General features: G+C 40.0%; 1 protein-coding gene across 1 annotated transcript in view; it reads right to left on the reverse strand.

The window, feature by feature from the left end:
- Positions 1-18,687, reverse strand: part of otof (otoferlin) — a 70,237-nt gene that overhangs the window by 12,244 nt on the left and 39,306 nt on the right. The window contains exons 6-26 of the mRNA XM_022765666.1: positions 15,545-15,618; positions 14,957-15,083; positions 14,573-14,627; positions 13,111-13,242; positions 11,773-11,835; positions 11,235-11,319; positions 10,856-11,015; positions 10,358-10,544; positions 8,963-9,149; positions 7,654-7,877; positions 6,110-6,218; positions 5,776-5,962; positions 5,368-5,488; positions 4,592-4,692; positions 4,024-4,114; positions 3,312-3,428; positions 2,989-3,141; positions 2,410-2,602; positions 1,862-1,986; positions 1,598-1,732; positions 666-827 (exon numbers count right to left, since the gene is read on the reverse strand). Of these exons, the coding sequence (XP_022621387.1) occupies positions 666-827; positions 1,598-1,732; positions 1,862-1,986; positions 2,410-2,602; positions 2,989-3,141; positions 3,312-3,428; positions 4,024-4,114; positions 4,592-4,692; positions 5,368-5,488; positions 5,776-5,962; positions 6,110-6,218; positions 7,654-7,877; positions 8,963-9,149; positions 10,358-10,544; positions 10,856-11,015; positions 11,235-11,319; positions 11,773-11,835; positions 13,111-13,242; positions 14,573-14,627; positions 14,957-15,083; positions 15,545-15,618 (2,788 nt within the window). The remainder of the gene's footprint in view (positions 1-665; positions 828-1,597; positions 1,733-1,861; positions 1,987-2,409; positions 2,603-2,988; positions 3,142-3,311; positions 3,429-4,023; positions 4,115-4,591; positions 4,693-5,367; positions 5,489-5,775; positions 5,963-6,109; positions 6,219-7,653; positions 7,878-8,962; positions 9,150-10,357; positions 10,545-10,855; positions 11,016-11,234; positions 11,320-11,772; positions 11,836-13,110; positions 13,243-14,572; positions 14,628-14,956; positions 15,084-15,544; positions 15,619-18,687) is intronic.

An 18,687-nucleotide genomic window follows, 5' to 3' on the forward strand; every position in this document is an offset into this window, starting at 1 on the left:
AAACGTAAGAGTAAGACGTAGTGGGATGAAAAGAGAGAATGAAAAGAGCACCTTTATTTGAGGAACAGCAAAGTTATGGACAGCGATCAGAGCTCGCCTGATCTCCTCCGCATCGAAAGGAATCTGTAGGCAGCAGGAGGAGGGACAGGAAGGAAAAGAAAAACAGGGGACATGATGGATATTTTAAAGGGCAGAGGAGGTAAAATTAATATGGATAGAAAGGGAACGAGAAGGATGGCGGCAGAGGAAACAAATGGAAATGGTAATGTAAAAGGGCAAGTGGAGACGTGCAGTGAGAATAAATAACAGGATAACAAGGAGTATGTGATGACGCAGGTGGAGTGGTAATGGAAATGGGAATACGGGTTGTGCAAACAGGCAAAGAGTAAGAGTGAGTTATAAATGAGATTGCAAGACAGAGAGAAAGAAGAGCCCAATTTTGGCTATTCTTTAATTACTTTGTTCATGTTTCACATCTTTATTAAAAGTAAAATCCTCCTCTTTTATCTGTGTGGTTTATTCTGTTTATATTTACCAAACTATAAAGTAGTGACATGCAATCTCTTAAGAGGAAGGCCCTACGAAATTGCATGAGTGTGCATGCATATGTAAATGCATTCATTAGTTTGTGTATGTTTACGTGTGTGTGTTCTCAGATATTTTACCTGCAGCAGTTCAAAAGCAGCCAGCAGCTCCCCAGCGGTGCAGTTCCCTCTGTAAATCTGGTAGTATTCCAGCTGTGGTGGGAACCTCGGTGGGCCGTAGTGCTCGTCACACATCTTGATGGTGGGTTTTGCAAACGTCCGACCTATGAACTCTGCCTTGCCCTGAACACCACATTGTGACAGCAGGCAGTCGGGACGGGGGACGGGGACGACGACAAGGGAAGGGGGGAGGGGTTAGACAAGAGTGTGGGAGTTGCAGTTTCCACGGTGGCCACTTGGTGTCAGTGTTGGTCAAGTTAAAGTGGTTGAAGGTTACAAAAAATGTGTAATTTACAGAGGGAAGGCTTGTGGAACAGAAATATCTAGTCTCGCTAACAAACTTACAAAGATGTTGAATGTTACACATGGATATTACAGTGTAATAGAACAAAAACGAGGTGTACTTGTCATAGACAGTAACAGACGTCTAGAGGCATTTTCTAATGAACTTTCTACACCTTTGTTTGATTCAAGTATTTGGAGGCAGATTTTCTCCACTGCACCAGTGTTACTGCAACAGCTTTCCCTGCTACTGCAGCCACTGTTGTTACAAATGAAAAAGGAAAAGTGTAAGTTTTTCCAAAACTTTTCTCATCAGCAGCTATATGAACCAAACAGTTAACGCTACAACAGCCACCAGTAGCTATTAGAACTTCTAATTCACACAGGCTATAAAGTACTAATGGTTTCACACTCTATTTAGCCAGCAGGATAACGTGAGTAAGGTCAGAGGTAATGTGAGGGACAGGGTGGATGAGCAGGGTGGACAGACAGTCGGAAGATGAGGGATGGAGAAGCAAAGCACTTTTAGTTTTAATAGCGCTAACTAACTCCTTTAAAACAAGCAGTTTCTCTATGATGCATCTGTTCATTCATGTAGACGAGGATCCTACCACAGTGTCCTGGTCGAAGATTTCAACTACAATGATTGGTGGGTCGTCTCTCAGCTCGCTGGCCTCTCCGAACAGCTCCACATCGTCAAACACCAGCAGCTGGTCCCATGTAGGGCACAGAGTCTCGCTCAGGACCTGAACAACATACACATCGGCTCAGGTCACACATAACCGACACAAACTCTCATTCAGCGGCTTTTAACTGTCACTGTTGGTCACACGCGGACACACAACTCAAACACATACTCACATTCATGTTCTTACCTCGGTAACCTGGCTGTGTGTGGAGAAGAAGACCCGAGCGAAAGGATCTGAAAGGCCACTGCTGTCGGCAGCAAACAGACTGCGGGCCTGGTACATGTGTGCTCTCAGCTGAAACACCTGCTTCACTGTTGGACGCACACGTACGTACACACACACACCAAATTAACTGACAATCGATCCCCCCACTTATATCGATGTAAGAAAAGTGAACCACAAAGTTAAAGCCATCAATAGAAGTCAAGTGAGAAGTGAATTTCTTTGTGTTTTGCCTCCTATTGATTTTATAGTTTAAACTTAATGGTAAATCAAGAGAAAAATAACGTAAAACATTAAAGAGAAGGAAAAGTAAAAGTAACTGCAAAACTTTTGTGCTATGGTTCAGGAAACTTAAATGATTCATCCACTGCAAATTTAGCATCAGCGAATGTTCGTGTTTCAGTGACAGTTATCAGGAGTGTAGAAGTGTGTCACTTACAGAGCTGATTTGATTCTGGATCAGCTGCTCAGATGTGTCTCATTTAGTCACGTCTAGTGTTTAGAGCACTTACTGTTGTAGATGAGGCTGACAGGGGGCACAGAGTGAAGACAGGGGCCCATTTTAGCAGCTTTAATCTCTTCAAAACCATTAGGCAGACCACTGAGGAAGTCCTTTCTCTGCTTGTTGAGGCCCAGCCATAGATACAGCTCCAGCTTAGCCTGAACAGTCCAGCCTGCAGGACCGAAGCCCTTCTTACCGGGCAGCTGTGGACACAGAACAGAAATAGACTCAATAGCTGTGAAGAGTTTCTTGCAATAAAAGCAGTCCATCAATGGCAAAAAATACTTGCTGTGGATTCTCTTGCACAATTCCTCTCCACAAGTCAATCATTAAGCATAAGAGACAACAACGAGGCCCAATCCATAAATATTAATACTATTGATTTTCAACCTCCGCTCCAGGCAGCTGTCACAGATTTACAAGCCTATTCACAAATAATCCTTGTCAATACTCATCCTGTATCGTGACTATTCAGCAATACTGATCATCTCATATGATGAGTGGCCTCTTTCAGCTGATTCAAAGTTAGCAAAGTGTCTTTTAACATGAGAAGCTTGAGTGAGAGAGGAGCAGGGAGAGTTGATCATACCTTGAGGAAGACAGCTTTGACTTTACCACAGTCTTTACCAGTTTCCTCATCCACTATGGAGTACAGGATGTCTTTGGAGGGAATCCGGGCATAAGCGACGCGCTTGTTGTTGCTCATCATCCAGACGAAGACATCTGGGATGCTGTGTTGTGGCTGGACAAGAAATACGCAGAAGCACTCTCATTAATCATAGTGTCTATCCCCAGTTATAACCCACCACACTGTAAAAATGTTGATTCTGCACTCTTACAGTATACAGTAGTGTTTATTCTGTGTATAGAAGCAGGAGTTTTGAGTACAGTCCCACAAAATTAAATCTGTACCTCGTCAGCGAGGAAACGAAGCCTCTGCAAGAAGTTCTGCGCTAGCTTGAGTTTGTCTCTGAAAGTGTTCTTCTTCACCTGAGTCCGAATCTGCTTGGCCTGCTGGCCCATGCTGTCCTGCAGGCGGAGGAGGAAGACGAGGAGGAGATCAGTGATGATGAAGCTTACTTACACAGGGGCACTTTACCTCACACACATCCTGTATACACATGCAGGCATTCAATCTAACCAACTGCAAGTGGATTTTTCTTTTACATGATATAAAAATATAAGATGCTTTGGTTCAAAGCAACTATCTTAAAACCAACACAGAAATTATTGACTATACAATACTTTGCTAATTACTAATTAAGCTTTAAATCACTGCTCACAGTGATGCTGTTTTCTTACAGAACACTTTACATTCCCGTGGCATTTCTTCTTGAAACAAATTAAACGTCGACTTGCAACCGAACACACACATGAAGCAGAGGGAATGTGGGTTCTGAGAATGAGATTGCAAATGAAATGCAACAGATTATTCAAGGGAGAGAAAAAGTAATTCAGAAATTAATCTCCTTGTGTAGCCTTTACAGGGACTCTGAACTATTTACTCACTAAGGCCCTGGAATTAGTGACTGAGGCGCAGCTTGAATTGATGCCTTTAATCACTTCATCCTCTCCTCTATTGCGCTTTCCTTTTGTTCTCTATTTGAGGAAAATGAAATCATACCATCTCTCTCATGCAGGACTTAAGCCGTTCTCGATCCAGTTTGGTTCTGCCGGCCTGGTTCACATCCTTGTTAGCAAGAGTCACGAACCGACTGGAAATGACCAGAAAATACACAGCATGAAACACGAACGTGACTTTACTCTATGTATAAATTTCTTCTGTTTTGTTTTATATTATTCCCCCGTGATCTAAAAAGTGACACAGAGACGGCCAGTATACACAAGAGCAGTGAACAACTGAAAGAGTTTCACCAAAAAAAATAACAAAAAAAACCTGAAAGCACATAAAGAGAGAGATACAACAATGAAGAAAGTACTGGTTTCTTTTATTTCTTCCATGACAACCATAGTGACGGTGTTTTAGAGATGCTTCAGTGCAAAGAGCTGCTATCTTCAATAGCTTCAGCAGCTTCTGATGAAGAATACAGAGGGCAGCTAGCGTCTTTAGTGTGAGAAGATGTCAATACACTTACTACAATGAGAAACTATCTGTATCAGTACTGACCACTGAGTGTGAAAGCCAGTTTTGATACAAAACCATAACAAATGAATATGATTATGCAGCTTGCCTGCAGCCAACGCTGAGCTCCTCCAGCACTCCCCTGAGTCTGCGCTCTGGAAAGGCCTTCTCTGTCTTAATGACCTCCTGAACATCATTCAAACCCTCCTCCTGTAGGAACACAAAAATAATGGTACTTAGCATAAAACTAGTTATTAGTCCTCAAAGGTTTATACCCAAAACACCTTTACTTGAGTATTTCAATTGTGAGCAAGAGGCAGCTTTAGTTACTAGCTACTTTTCAAATTCAGGTTTTACATACAAAATATAATCAGTTTAAAGAATATGGTGCATTGTTATAGATTAAACTACCAAATGCTATATAAAGCAGTTAATAGTACTCTCTCCTTCACCAGACACAACATGAAAATGCTACCATTATAATAATATTACATTAATATTAATTAATGTAAAACATAGTATTAAAATGCTGATGATTAACTTTTGATACTTTAAATTTATTTTGATGATAATATTTAACAACTTTTACTTAAGCAAGATTTTGAATGCAGGACTTTTACTTGTAACAGAGTCACTTAGAGTACTTTTTCCACCACTAGCACAGAGTAGTATCTGTTATAGAATACTACCATAATCAATATACACACATTTAATCTACCAGCCCTTGTGACAAGACCAGAATGCACTGTAAATGTAAACAATGTAGGTGATAATTTATCCTTGACTAATGTAGCTTATTTTTTATTTTGTGTCTTATCTCAGCACGTCAGACTTATAATGTCAGCAAACTGAAATGTGCAGACTGAGACAAAGGTGCGGACTGACCAGCTTGTCGGCAATCTTATCCATCATATTGGAGTTGTAGAGTCGTCTTCTCTGGTCCTGCCACCAGCTCTTGATGTAGACACATGGCTTCTTTTCAAAGTAGGGAAGATGGAAGTAGTTTCTGTAAAAGTACAAACAGAAGTTACTCACTACACTTAATGTTCGGTTTACAATCTAATTATGTAATGGATTGTGCAACTACTTTCTCAATGCTGCTAATTATTGGCAGCAATCCGCTCCTGGCTGTTGTTAAATGTACTATTTGTGATAATTGTAAAGCACTTAATCAGTTCCACGGGTTTAGTCTTGGCTTTTATTATATTGAAAATAAATAAGCAACATATTGGGTTCGAAGCACCCTTAACCCTGCCCCCTGCCCCCTGCCCCCTGTGACCCTTGACCCCTGACCTGTCGGTGATGACAGGCTTCATGAGCGGAGTGGAGGACACCGAGACCAGGTCCCCGTCCTCGTCCGCCTCGTCCTCACTGGAGTTCTGGATGAGCTCGCTCTCCTCCTCTTCATTCTCCCCATCTTTCTTCTTCTTCTTCGCTGATGAGGGCTTGCTTACGCCATCTATCTGGTTGCCATAGTTACCTGTGACATTGCAGAGTTTGTTACGGAGGTTTTTAAGGCGTGTGCATGGTTACAGTAACCACTGATTGTTGTGCCCTGTCACATTTCTCTGTTATACTTGTAGAGCGGAGGTCAATATTAATAAGATTAGTAAAAAGGTTTATTTACCTATCGTGATTTCAAAACTTATCGTTTTGTCACCAATCTTCCTGTCGATCATGGTGGCCTCCAGGAAGGAACCAAAGAGGAAGAACTCTTCTATTTTCCCTGTGGCGCTCTGATGGGGTGACGAGAGGGGCATGGAAGAAAAAATAAAACATTTCATTGGAGCTAAGTGCATTCGTTTTATTGTCTGTGTCTGTGGAACAATGGCTGCAGGAGCTTTTTATAATTCACTATACACATACAACCCATCTGTCTCTTCTCTGAGTTACTGAGCCACTCAGTTTACACGTTATTTTTGTACGTGCACTAATTTCCACCATATTCTTATTCATTCATGTGGTTGTTATTAGAAGATAAAATATTAATTATTACTATTTTAAAATTTAGTACTATTTTCAGCAGTTAATCAAAATGAATCCCAGGTAGCCAACAGATCTTAGTCCTAAATTCAAACCATAATCCTAATCATAACCCTAACCTGGTGTCTGAACTCAATTTGAATGGCACACCAGTATACTTGAGCTAATTTCAGGCGTTGTCCTAATGCAGAAATGTCCATACAGGCTGGAATTATCTGTAATTGTCACAGTGACGGGAGACGTCCAGTGATTATGATTTAAAAGGTAGTTCAAATAAACCACACATCAGGACACATTCAAGGCATATAAATAAACATACTTAGTTGCAGCCAAGTCAGCTGATCACTTTCTGACAGAATCAATAAAATGAACCCAAGTCTTAACAAATGTACAGTACCAATTAGATTAAGAGCAACTAAGCTCCTCCAAATAAAGACAGGAAACCGTATCATTGAGCAATTTCTTAAACAAAGAGGGAAGGAATCATTTTAGCTATAAGCTTACAAATTATTATACTAAGAAAAGAAGTATTTCCTCCCAAATTTATTTAAGTTTAGGGCAAGCCCAGAGGAGTCAAGCCCCTCACTTGCTTAACAATTGTCACAAATAGCCAATGGGAATGGGAAACACCTTTAAAGTCAGTTTTTAGAAATTAGGATGACAAATACGTCCATTTTACTTTGTGTGACAAATAATTTGCGAAACAAACTTCAAGTTTAAGATTCAGAGGGGAGATACAGTAAATGGGCCAATTTACTGCATTTCATTGCTCTGTGTTATTTTCTCAAATGAGTCATTTGTTTCTCCTTCCAAAAAAAATCCAAAACAACTTGGCGACAGACACAGAGTCAGCTGGCATGAATTACTGAGTATCCTGGGGGAGACATTTACACCCTAACAGCCAAGAGGTCGAATAGCTGGCAAGCTTGCACTGGAGCAGCGCATCTAATGTTTCTGATTTCCCTGGTGAGCAGTTACCGACACGTGCCAATACAATGGTGGATTGTAGCGTCACGTTGTTTACTCCGGGGTCAGGAGGTCAGAGGAGGTCAAACAGCTCGGTGTGCTCATGGATAACAGGTCAAGATAACAGCTTTTCTTTGACTTTGCTATGAGTAATTCAGTCACATAAAATCACACAAAAAAATCTGCACAAAAATTCACTTTTAACCGTGACTGTCTTCTCACCTCTGAGATGTTGGAGACAGTCTCCATCTGAACCTCAGTAGAGCTGATGATCTCAGGCGAGGTTGTGTCCAAGACCTCCACAGCAATGGAGAGCAGGAGACGGGCTCTGAAGGACACGCCCTCTCCCAGGCCGTCATTCAGGTCCTGGTGCTCGTCCATCAGAGTGTACTGACGGGTGGAGCCGTACATGTTGACCCAGGCTGGGCCCAGGGTGGGCAGGAACCCTGGAGATGGTATATGGAAAAGAAATGTCAGCAGACGATGATGTGGTAATCTCAATATTTGACTATTCGCTTTAAATTTTTTTTTTTATAGTATCTATATCCACTGCATCAAACACTGTATCTTCTCATCCGACACCGGGCACCAAAAACAGAAACAGAAACAGAAAAAGAACAAAAAACAAAAAACAAGCAAAAGCCAGGCAGCAGTCAAATCATTAACATATATGCTTATGACAATCACAGTCCATACAAAAAGAAAAGGAAAATGCAGGAAAGTCGATTGTCTTTCAAAGTCCTTATTGGGGTTCGATATTTTTCTCCATACCTTTTAAAACTGGTACCTGGATCTTCCTGAACTTTCCACCACAGCCAGTTCTATCAATAGAAGTTTTCTCCATCTACAGTGAGGAATTAATTTCTTGCAGCCACCGTTTAACAGCAAATTTTTCATTCTTCAAGATAAGTCTTGGCTGAACTTCTGACTCTCTCTCAGCACTCACTGCTGTGTTGTTGTTTCAATGCACTTTGCAGCAATGACTCATTAAGACAACATCGTGGCCATTTCTATGACTGTTTTCTTTGCATTATAAGCCAGTAACGGCTGAGTTTCTGTAGGTTTTACGTAAAAATGACATTCACTGGCCATGCTCATCACTTTTTATTCAAATCATGTGTAAATAACCTCCACCAACTTCAACAAATGTAGAAGTATGATTTCTGATGTATTTTTTTCACCTGGAAACATTAACTAGAGACGTAAATGTGCAAATGTTTGTGCCTTCGCTGTAAGTTCAACTGTTTTACACATAACACTCAAACCATGTTTGATGATGTCTCACTGTGTTGCAAAATTTGCTCTCAGTGTATCATGTAGTTCTGTTTAATATATACTAATGTATGTATTGATTGGAAGTCTATTTGAATGTCACCCATTAAACTCATACAGCCAGCTACAGGTCAGCTCTGCTAATTACTACATACAGTAAAATATTAAATGGTTAAGTCTGACTAATTAATGTACCCGACAGCTAATCAATGCTAATAAGACAAACTGCTTGCATGCTGCCCTGTGTGTCTTGACCTACCTTTGTCACCGTCATTCGATATCTTGCGTAGGTCAATAAAGTGGGTTCCTATGGCAACGTCGTTGACCTTATCCGAGTCTCGTATCTGGACCTTCAGGCGTTTGCAGAGTGGGGGGAACAGTTCAGTGAAGATGACCTGCTCGTTCCAGATTGGCTCATAACTGCTCTTCTGGACTGACGTTTTCCCCTGGAGACACGTGAAGGAACAACACTGAGCTCACAAAGCTGGAAAGGACAAATACACTTGTGGTGGACAGGTACATGTTTCTAGTTCTTGGTTTTCTTGTTGGCTGTAATTGTTTTTTTTTTTTGTGCTCATACTGTCGACAACGAGATCCCCTCTCAAAACAATTCAAATGTTAGAGACAAGGGACAAAAGCCACAGTCCTTGTTTGGTGAAGTAATGCATTTTGAGTAAAAAAAAAAAAAAATCAGCTGGAAAGTTGCAGTCTTTTTACAACAAAGTTTCCTCTCTTCCATTGTTCAGCAATAAACTGTGTCTGTTGAAGCACAAAGATGGAATCTCATACTAAAAGGGCTGTGAAATTGCAGAAAACTAACTTGATTTGTGTAAGTCAGACTGCAGAAAGCTCATTCAGCAATACAAGTCATTTTTGCAGAGAATCAGGACTCTGTTTTTTGCTCCCCCCAATTAGTTACACTGTTTGCGGCCGATATGGACCGGGGGGATGATTAAAGCAATTCATGACCTTTTTAATGTATATATGGACATGTAGAAACTGTATTAAGATGCATCTGAAAAAATGGGAATTGTTACAAGGGAACCACAGACATGTAGAGTATTTTGGACCTGTTCACAGATCCAAAAGGAGGATTTTTGGATGGGTGTTTTTATTATCCTCTCAAATACAGGGTAGTATTATATTATTGATCATAAACCTTAGATAACTATAATTGAGTCTGACTCTCCTCAGATTGAAAAACACTGTTTTATCATCTCAGAAATACTGGCTGGAGGATCTCAAACCTAAATGCCTAAAGCTTTCAAGGCACAACCAAAAACTTTTAGAAGATTTAGCAACCTTTTTTTCTCCCTCTTTTTCTTGCTTTTATTTTCCCTTGATGTTATAAAGTATTTGTGTATGCAACAGATGTAGCCTGGTGTTAATGTTTATATACATATATAATAAGTGAGTTTGAGAAACTGGCTTGCCAGCTGGTTTATATCAATAAACAATTTGAATTCTAAACTTTGTGTACTTTGTCCTTAATTATTTAAAACAATTATTTAAAACTTGGAAATCCACCTACAGTTTCCTGCACTTATGTATTATTAAATGCACTGTGTGTCTTAGGGGAGTAGTTCTAATCCCTCAGGGAGCAACAACAGCTACTAGAAAGTAGCAAAGAACAGCAGGATGTGTAGGGAGTTACTTTCTGCCCAGCAAACTGCACTTGAACGTAGGGGTCCACCAGGTCTCTATTCTCTCCTATGAAGGCCTTTTTCACATTAGCCATGATGCTGGTGTTCATTTTAGGAAGTCCCTCGGCGCGGTAGATCTTCACATAAAACCTCGCCCACTGCCTCTCTGCTGGGATGCCCTCTGGGAGCAGAAGGTTCCTGGAAGACAGACGACAGCACAACCTCTCATTGCGACACAGGATTACATTACATAGGATTGATTACAGCTAATATATACAGTATATATACAGTATAGATTTATTATAAGAGTAACTACAACATTTTATGTCTAAATGGAAGAAATTGAGCAGTGAAAACTAAATGCTGTTCAAATTTTAGCCTATAACCTATTATTAACACGCACATATACTGTGCTGCAGCTTGTTGAAAACTGTACATATTCTACTATCCACTGCAAAAAATTTAAAATTTTCAAAATCAATTCGATCTGATCATTAACAACTAATCACCCCTCTATGTCGTCTTCATCAGTCTCATTGGCCTTGTGTGGAGTCTTGATGTTGTCACCCTTTCCGACCACAGCAATGTCACACTTTATATATCCTTTGCATCCAGCCGTGATATCGTCAGGATCAGACAGGATGGCCCACTTGTGATAGAACTGGTGTTCTGGGATAGATGTCAATCAATCAATCAATCAATCAATCAATCAATCAATCAATCAATCAATCAATCAAGCAGCCAAACAACAGTTTTTATTCATTTTCACTTTACCCCAAACTACAAACTAACTTCATTTTCAGTGTGAAATAGACAGTGGTTTCAAACTATGCACATATGTTATTAGCAGTTATTATGTTCTTATTGGAGCTACAGCTTGTAGTTTACCAGGCTGAGAGTAAACAGTCCCAACATCCATCTTGAAGGTTCCCACCAACGTCCCACTCCGAAGAAGGTTTTTAGAGTGAATCACCTGATTAGACAGAATTGAGAATAACATATTAAATAAGGTTCATAAAGTGCAGCAAATACATAAACCTATGAATGCTACAGGAAGACAGAGGGGTTTTCATTTAATGTTAAACAAAAAGCTGCATAATTTCCTCATCCTTTTACATTAAACATAACCAGTGACTCTCATAGATCATTATTTTACCTCATTAATGCAATAACCAGAAATATCTTTTTATGGTGGTAATATCTACTCTTCCCTGTGCTTCAAAGCATTTACGTTTTATATTATTTTCAGTTATATTTTTTGCAGCAAACTGCTCTAAAATCTAACCTAAAGTGCAAGTATGAAAACTCAATAATGTAATGTGACAATTAATGTACCAATAACATGTATCACAGAGGGAAAAAAAAACTAGTAACAGTTTGTTTAGCTGGACTGTGGTGTGTACTTTTTTGGTTACACATTACTTACTGAGAGCTTGATGATCTTGTCAAACATAACGTGCGGAGGGACATGGAAGTCAAAGACGAAATACTGCAGAGAGTGGAGAAAAGGTTTGTCCGTTAAAATGTATTCACTTATTCCTCCATTGGAGGGGGTGGGGATGAGGGCCAGGGGGTGGCTGCTTTTGTACACCTTGTATGCTTTAAAATGAGACTGTTTAACCTTATGAATTCTGAACCACATGTATGTACGCATGTCAGTCTTCTCTCTCTCAAAACCTTGTCCCACTAATCCAAACAGAAACACGTGAAATGTGGTGACATTATATGTCTCCGGTGATGAACAAACCAGAACCAACGGCTGTTTCAACGCGAGGACAGAGAACTCAAAGGACTGTTATCTCAGTCACTCTGTTTTCCAGTTTGTCCACAGGGGATTTTCAGACAAACAAATCGATAGCAGACAAACCGACTCTTCCCTTCCCTGCAGGACACAGCCCACGGTGATTCCCAACACCAATGACTAGCACTTCCGACTGATCTACTGTTCAGAAACACTTCAGCAACTTCTCTCTAGTTCAGAGTGATATGTGTAATATTTTCATGTCAGTAAATCGTTATTACATTAGACCATCAAAGAGCACAATGACTGATGGTATCTATCCTGCATTTTACTACATTTTAAATCTGCAGATAAGTCAGACACTGACTGTTTCTCAACATGTGTTCATGTTGAGAAACATCTACTGCCTCCAGCTGTGCTACTGACATGAGGTGACAATTATCCTGATTTTTGGCAACTTTCAAGGCGATATGGTGACGAACAAAACAATGAGCTTAAAGATACTAAAATACTCAGTAGGTGCCCGCTTTCACATACAAGTAGTCATTTGACGTATTGTTATCACAGCCACTCAAATATGCAGTCAAATATATGATTATAGCCACCTCTTAATGTGAAAAACAAGGTATTTTTACAGAATCTAATTAATAATGCATTCATCTTTCAGATTTTGAGGACTGGTATCATTTTTTTTTGGACACTGTATGTACAGTACAATCAATTGGATGTACCACAGAATAGTGTTTCTACCTCTACAGTTCCGCCAAATCCTTTTCTCATTGTTCTGGGTCTAGTTTCATCCTGCTTCAACAACAAACCTCAGGGGAACCTCAGTGTTTGCCAGAATATGATTTAAGGCAGTTTGAGCCTCCTTAATGCCACGACTAGAGTGCTGCATTGATTGTAAATGTGGCATGGGAGCAACAATATATGAAGAATATGAAGGGACAGAGTGAAGCTGACATTCAGAGGTAAAAAGGAAGTTAGTTATGTCACATAAAAATGCATCTTAAAATGCCTCACCTCGTTGTAGTACGGGCAGTTGGTGGACTCCTTCATTGATGTGTACTTCTTGTCATCTCCAATCTCCACACACACCACAGGGTCCATGTTGAGCCCTATCAGCTGCCGAGCCTCGATCACTGTGATGCTGATCTGATGGGAGATATTAACACATTAGATCTGAAACCTGCAACAAGCTGAGCCTCCTCCAACAGAGAATCAACCAGCAGCAATACTATCATCATTAATCAAGCAACTGCACAGTAATTACCCTGAGGACAATTCAAAGGCAAACAATCCAAATTGATCTTCCACAGTCTCTAATGATGCCGATTCCAGCCAGTGAGGGCTTTTACCAAATTTCACTATTTTATCCTGTGATTTCACTGACTCTGCGAAAGGTTTCAGGATTCAAGCAACATCCCTCTGGTTTAATTAGTCTTTAGATGATGAAGAGGAACAGAGAGAAATAAAGAAGAGAGACGGAGAGGATGAGTCTGCAACTCACAGTTACACCAAGATTTTACTTGATTTGACTTGTGTATAAATGTATTCATGTTTTTAAGTTAAATAGGCCATGAAATTAGGCCACAGGCTTGTACTAGAGGACAGTTACACTGTGTCCACAATTATTCCTTTATTTCTTTTTACTGATGTTGTGATGAATAAATTTAGTGTGGCAGTCAACGCAGGCAAACAGCCTGGAGAATAAAGAAAGCTTTTTTTCTGACACATAGTTGGACATAACACCTCAGTAAAACAGAAAATTGCCATTCTTACACTTTCTTACACTGTTTTCATACAGATTAAACAAACAAGCTAAAAACCAAATGTTAATTAGTGAGCTTCAGAGGTGCTGGTAGGCTGATTTTCTTATCTTTGGAAAGAGCCAGGCTAGCTGTTTCTCCCTGTTTTCAGCTTTTGTGCTAAGATAATCAGCTGCTGACTGTAGTCTTATATTAATGGATAGATATAAGAGTGGTATTAATCTTCTCATATAACCATATAAGTGAACAAGCATATTTTCACAAAATGTCTGCTATGGGTATGGAGCTGGAGCCAGGAAACTTAGCTTCGCTTAGGATAAAGACTGAAAGCAGGGGGGAATGGACTAGCTCATCTCAGTTCAGAAATCCGTCCACCTCTAAAGCTTACAGATTAACACACTCTATCTTGTTAGTTTAATCCGAATACAAATGTGAAAATGACAGTGTGGATTTAGGGGCGTTATCTTCTCTATGTTCTCACACCCGCTAAGAGGGAGCATAAGGATATTACCCAAAATCCAAAGGATACTTCTATCTGCCGGTCTTTAAAGAATAATTTGCTATTCCATGGAAGCTACACTTCATCTTACACGCACGCACGCACGCACGCACGCACGCACGCACGCACGTACACACAAACACACACACACATACACACACACACACACACACACACACTCACACACACACACACACACACACACACACACACACACCTGATAATCGACTGGTCGTCCAGAGCTCGGTTCCATCTTGATGTCTGGCTTTGACCTGAAGAAATACACACATTACATATAATCAGTGGTTTTTCTACGGTGGATTGACGAATTACAGGGAAAACTGAGCGAGCGCAGGGGCACGAGCTCATTTTAGGTTTGAACCTTAAATTGTGATTACTCTCATTTTTCCATCTTCTCACTTGGAATAACTTTAAAATCTAGAAATATATGCTAATAAATGGTAGGGTTTTGCAGTCTACTTCAATTTATTCGGTGGCATCAGCAGTTTGAGATGTACAACACAGACAGAGAGGCCATTAAGTCTCTCTGCCTATCCGAGTCCTTTCCTCGAACTTGTCAGTGTATGAACAAGTATCCTACCTCTTATTTGACACGTTGGTGGTGACGGCCGTGACAGAGGCCAGAGAGATGGTGTCTGGGTCCAGTGTCCCAGCAAGACGCATCGCCTTCCTGTCCAGGTCCTCCATGTCCAGGACTGCTGGCTCATCTTGACAATGGAAATCAAGTATTAAAACTTGGTGTATATCTTAAAAAGGATTCCAGTACTTTTTAATATTATATGCATACAAATTCCACCACTTTTAAGGCTATCCATGAATAAATAATTCAGTAGTTCCCCATCAGAATTTTATTCCAGACAGTGTGCCCAAGGCTTTCAACATTATTTAGAAAATAAAAACGTACAGACATTATAGTTTAACAGTTAATTCTTAGCATTTTGAAAAATCTAAACAATTAAAAAGGTTTGAAGACATTATTTAGGAGTCCACATTTTCTTCCTATATGGCTCTGGGTAGGAGAGGCCATTTTTATTGTTGCTTGTTTATATGATCAATAAAAACCTAATTAAAGAGGTTTCAACGTGTTAAATTGCAAGATTTAAGTAAAACTTGTGAATTCACAACATAATTCTAGGTCAAACGGGTCTGTTGTTGTTTGTTGTTTTACCTCCTTTCTTGTGATCTTCTTTAGAGCTCTTGATCTTGCCGAGCTTCATGGCTGAGAACACTCCTTTCCCTGCTCTGGTGGAGGAGAGAGAGACGGCAGATGGGAGGAGAGAGGAAGGGGAACTGATATCTGATGACAATTAACTCGTGTCTGATTCACTGATGATCCATCCTCGGATCAACCAACTCCATATGTGTCAAGTTCCCTCCCCATCAGTAAGCTCAGACCCTCAGAGGGAGAGTGATGAACATTAACATGAACCTCACTTCAATAAAAAAAAAAACCTCACTGCCCACTGGACGTAATCAAAATGCAACTCAACACCATACGTTATGTCCATATATCATGGACATCTTTGTAACCGGGCTAGACATTTAACTCCAGAGGATTTAATCCCCCCACATCACCACCACCATCACCAATTCTCCAGACCCTCAATCACAAAACAAGAGTATCCAGTGTCTCCACATTGATATTATCTGGATCACATATCACCACAACAACAAAGAGCTTGTGATGTCAGCAGCGGGACGACAAATGAGAGGCCTTAATAATTAAAAATGAGTGTGACCGTCTAATTTGCTGCGGATATGGATACATGTCAGAGTAATAATGAATAGGAAGGTTTTCCTTTTGTTTCCTCAAGCATTCAGAGTCGAGTGTATCAGAGCCTAGTTTTTGCTTTGACCCCCCCCCCCCCCCCATCATTCAAGCTTCAACCTTCAACCTAATTTCATGGAATATGGAAAACTGGATGATTTTACACAACTGTGTCATGAAGTTGAAAGGTTCATGGCTGAGTGCCAAGCATGATTTAAAAGTAAAAGCCTGGGGCCTAGACAATGGGAATAGAAGTCAAGAGAGACAAAGGAATCACTCATCAAAACAGAGGCGAAAAGCTTTTCAAGTCAAATCAAATCAAGGCCCTTCACCATTACAGGTACGCTCTTTGGATTCCCAGCCTCCATCACAGTTTGACTGCTGTATTTACAAGTGATGGACAGGTTTATAGAACTGACAGAGCATGCATGAAAAGCCTTGACGGACACGTTGGAAAAAAATCTTTAAATGCAACATTTGTACAATGTAGTGCTGAAAAAGTTGGCCCATCAATTGATTATTCAATTGATAGAAAGTTAATTGGCAACATTTTTGACATCATATGTAATAATTTAGGTAGTTCATCAAGCAGAAAAGGCAAACAGTTGCACGTTACAGCCACTGAAATGTGAGCCTTTGCAGCTTTTTCAGTTTTGTATGATTGTAAATTGAATATATCTTTGAGTTTGGATCTTAATTTGAAACATCAGGAACTTGTCATTGGCATTTTCCTTATTTTCTGACATTTTATAGACTACATGATAAACAGTTTAACTGAAAGATAATGAATTGATATTGAAAACAAGTGTTAATTGCAGCGCTAATTACTGTAACTGCAAATTCAGATGTTCCAGTACTCCAGCCCATCTCATTGTCTCCTTATAATTCAACAACAAGGTACCAAAAGAAACATGCACACACACACACACGCAGGGTGTTTTTCATACATACCACATGAAAGACCCCACTGATCCTACTCAATGCCCCAGAGAGGTCAGATCAACATAAATCTGCTCCGAGCTTCTTATTTCGAACAATATTTCCACATTCTTCCACTGTCAGGTGCAGATACAGACCGACCAGGCAGGTAACAGTTGGACAGATGAGTGGATGATGGAGGAGAGAGGAGGGGAGGGGGAGAGAAAGAGGTGGAGGTACACGGTTGGAGATACAAAGAGAGGAGGAGGAAGAGGAGAAGGATGGAGTGGGTGGGGCTGTATGCATCATCAACACCAAAGAAAATGAGAGTCAAAACAAGTCCAGACGGCCTTTAGAGTTCAAAACAAACTAATAGGAACTTCATATAATGTTGTACTTTTCTATTTTTGTATTACAAAGAGGAAATATTTATATGTCACCCTGTGACAGTGAGAACATTGTAATGCACATTGATTGGAGGATTACTTTCAGTTTAAAATAAATGTTTAACCTTGTGGGAGCTGCATATTTGAGCTCTCGCAATGTGCCCACTGGTGCTCGCAGCACACCTGAGGAAATGTAGACAAGTTAAGCAAAAGTTTGACTCATCATAAAGATGAACATCCCAAGGTGTAAAGCTGAATCAACAAACAATGTGTAGCTCTGTGTTGACCAGAGAAACTCACTTTTATTCTTATTAGAGATACATTTCCTACACTGCCTTTGGACAAATGATTCACATTGTTGTTTTCTGATGTGCCACCTCTATAGTTAAAGTCTTGTTAAGTTTGGGTAAATAAAACTGTTTGGTTATGGAAACAATCTGGTCATGGTTGAAGGAAACCAACATTTACTGGAGGCATATGGAGTCAGAGACACTTTATACACCCAACTGCCCTTCTTAAAAGGTTTTGATGCACTTGTGGCCCAACAATATTGTGCTTCATGCTACTTTTGCCTTGGCATCTGAGAGAGATTAGCCACAAGAGGTCCAAGTTACTTGTCAGGACTGTGGTTATTGTGATGAGGACAGCCAACATATATCAATAACATATATCAGTGTATCAGCAGTTGTAGGCCAGTAAGATCTACAGCACGTCTGCCGCTGGTAAAGAGTAAATCCTCTGTGCACAATTAGTGATTTTTAACCAAAAAAAGAGAAGAAAGTCACTGGAAAATTCTAGGAGACAAACTGAGCTACTAAATATTTTACTTACTTGTCATTCGCTCCTTTAACTATCTTTTACTTTCCTTTGCTGAGCTGATTTAAGGAGGAACACAACGACAGAGATCAGAGACAAATGCTTCCAGCAGGAGGCCATGTCTGAGTTTAAAATGAAATAAACCATGAAAGCTTTTTTCTTTTTTAAACAAGCCATCCCTCTAAGCTGATTTAATGATGAAACCTTCAAAGATGTCGGTGACACGGCAAAGAAAGTTCACATGCGGTTTCCAATTAGAGAAATTGAAACATGTAAATTCACACTCTGCTTAGGAAGTTTGCAGGTAAAACTCACAAAGTCTCAAACTTTAGAAGAAAACAGAAAGAAGTAGCGATTCAAGAAGATGTTGTACCTATTATTTTCTCTCTCCTTTTCTTCTGATTTGAAATAAGGACTCCAAAT

The sequence above is a fragment of the Seriola dumerili genome, unplaced genomic scaffold (assembly GCF_002260705.1).
Source record: "Seriola dumerili isolate Sdu_G_001 unplaced genomic scaffold, Sdu_1.0 BDQW01000025.1, whole genome shotgun sequence".
Lineage (NCBI taxonomy): Eukaryota > Metazoa > Chordata > Actinopteri > Carangiformes > Carangidae > Seriola > Seriola dumerili.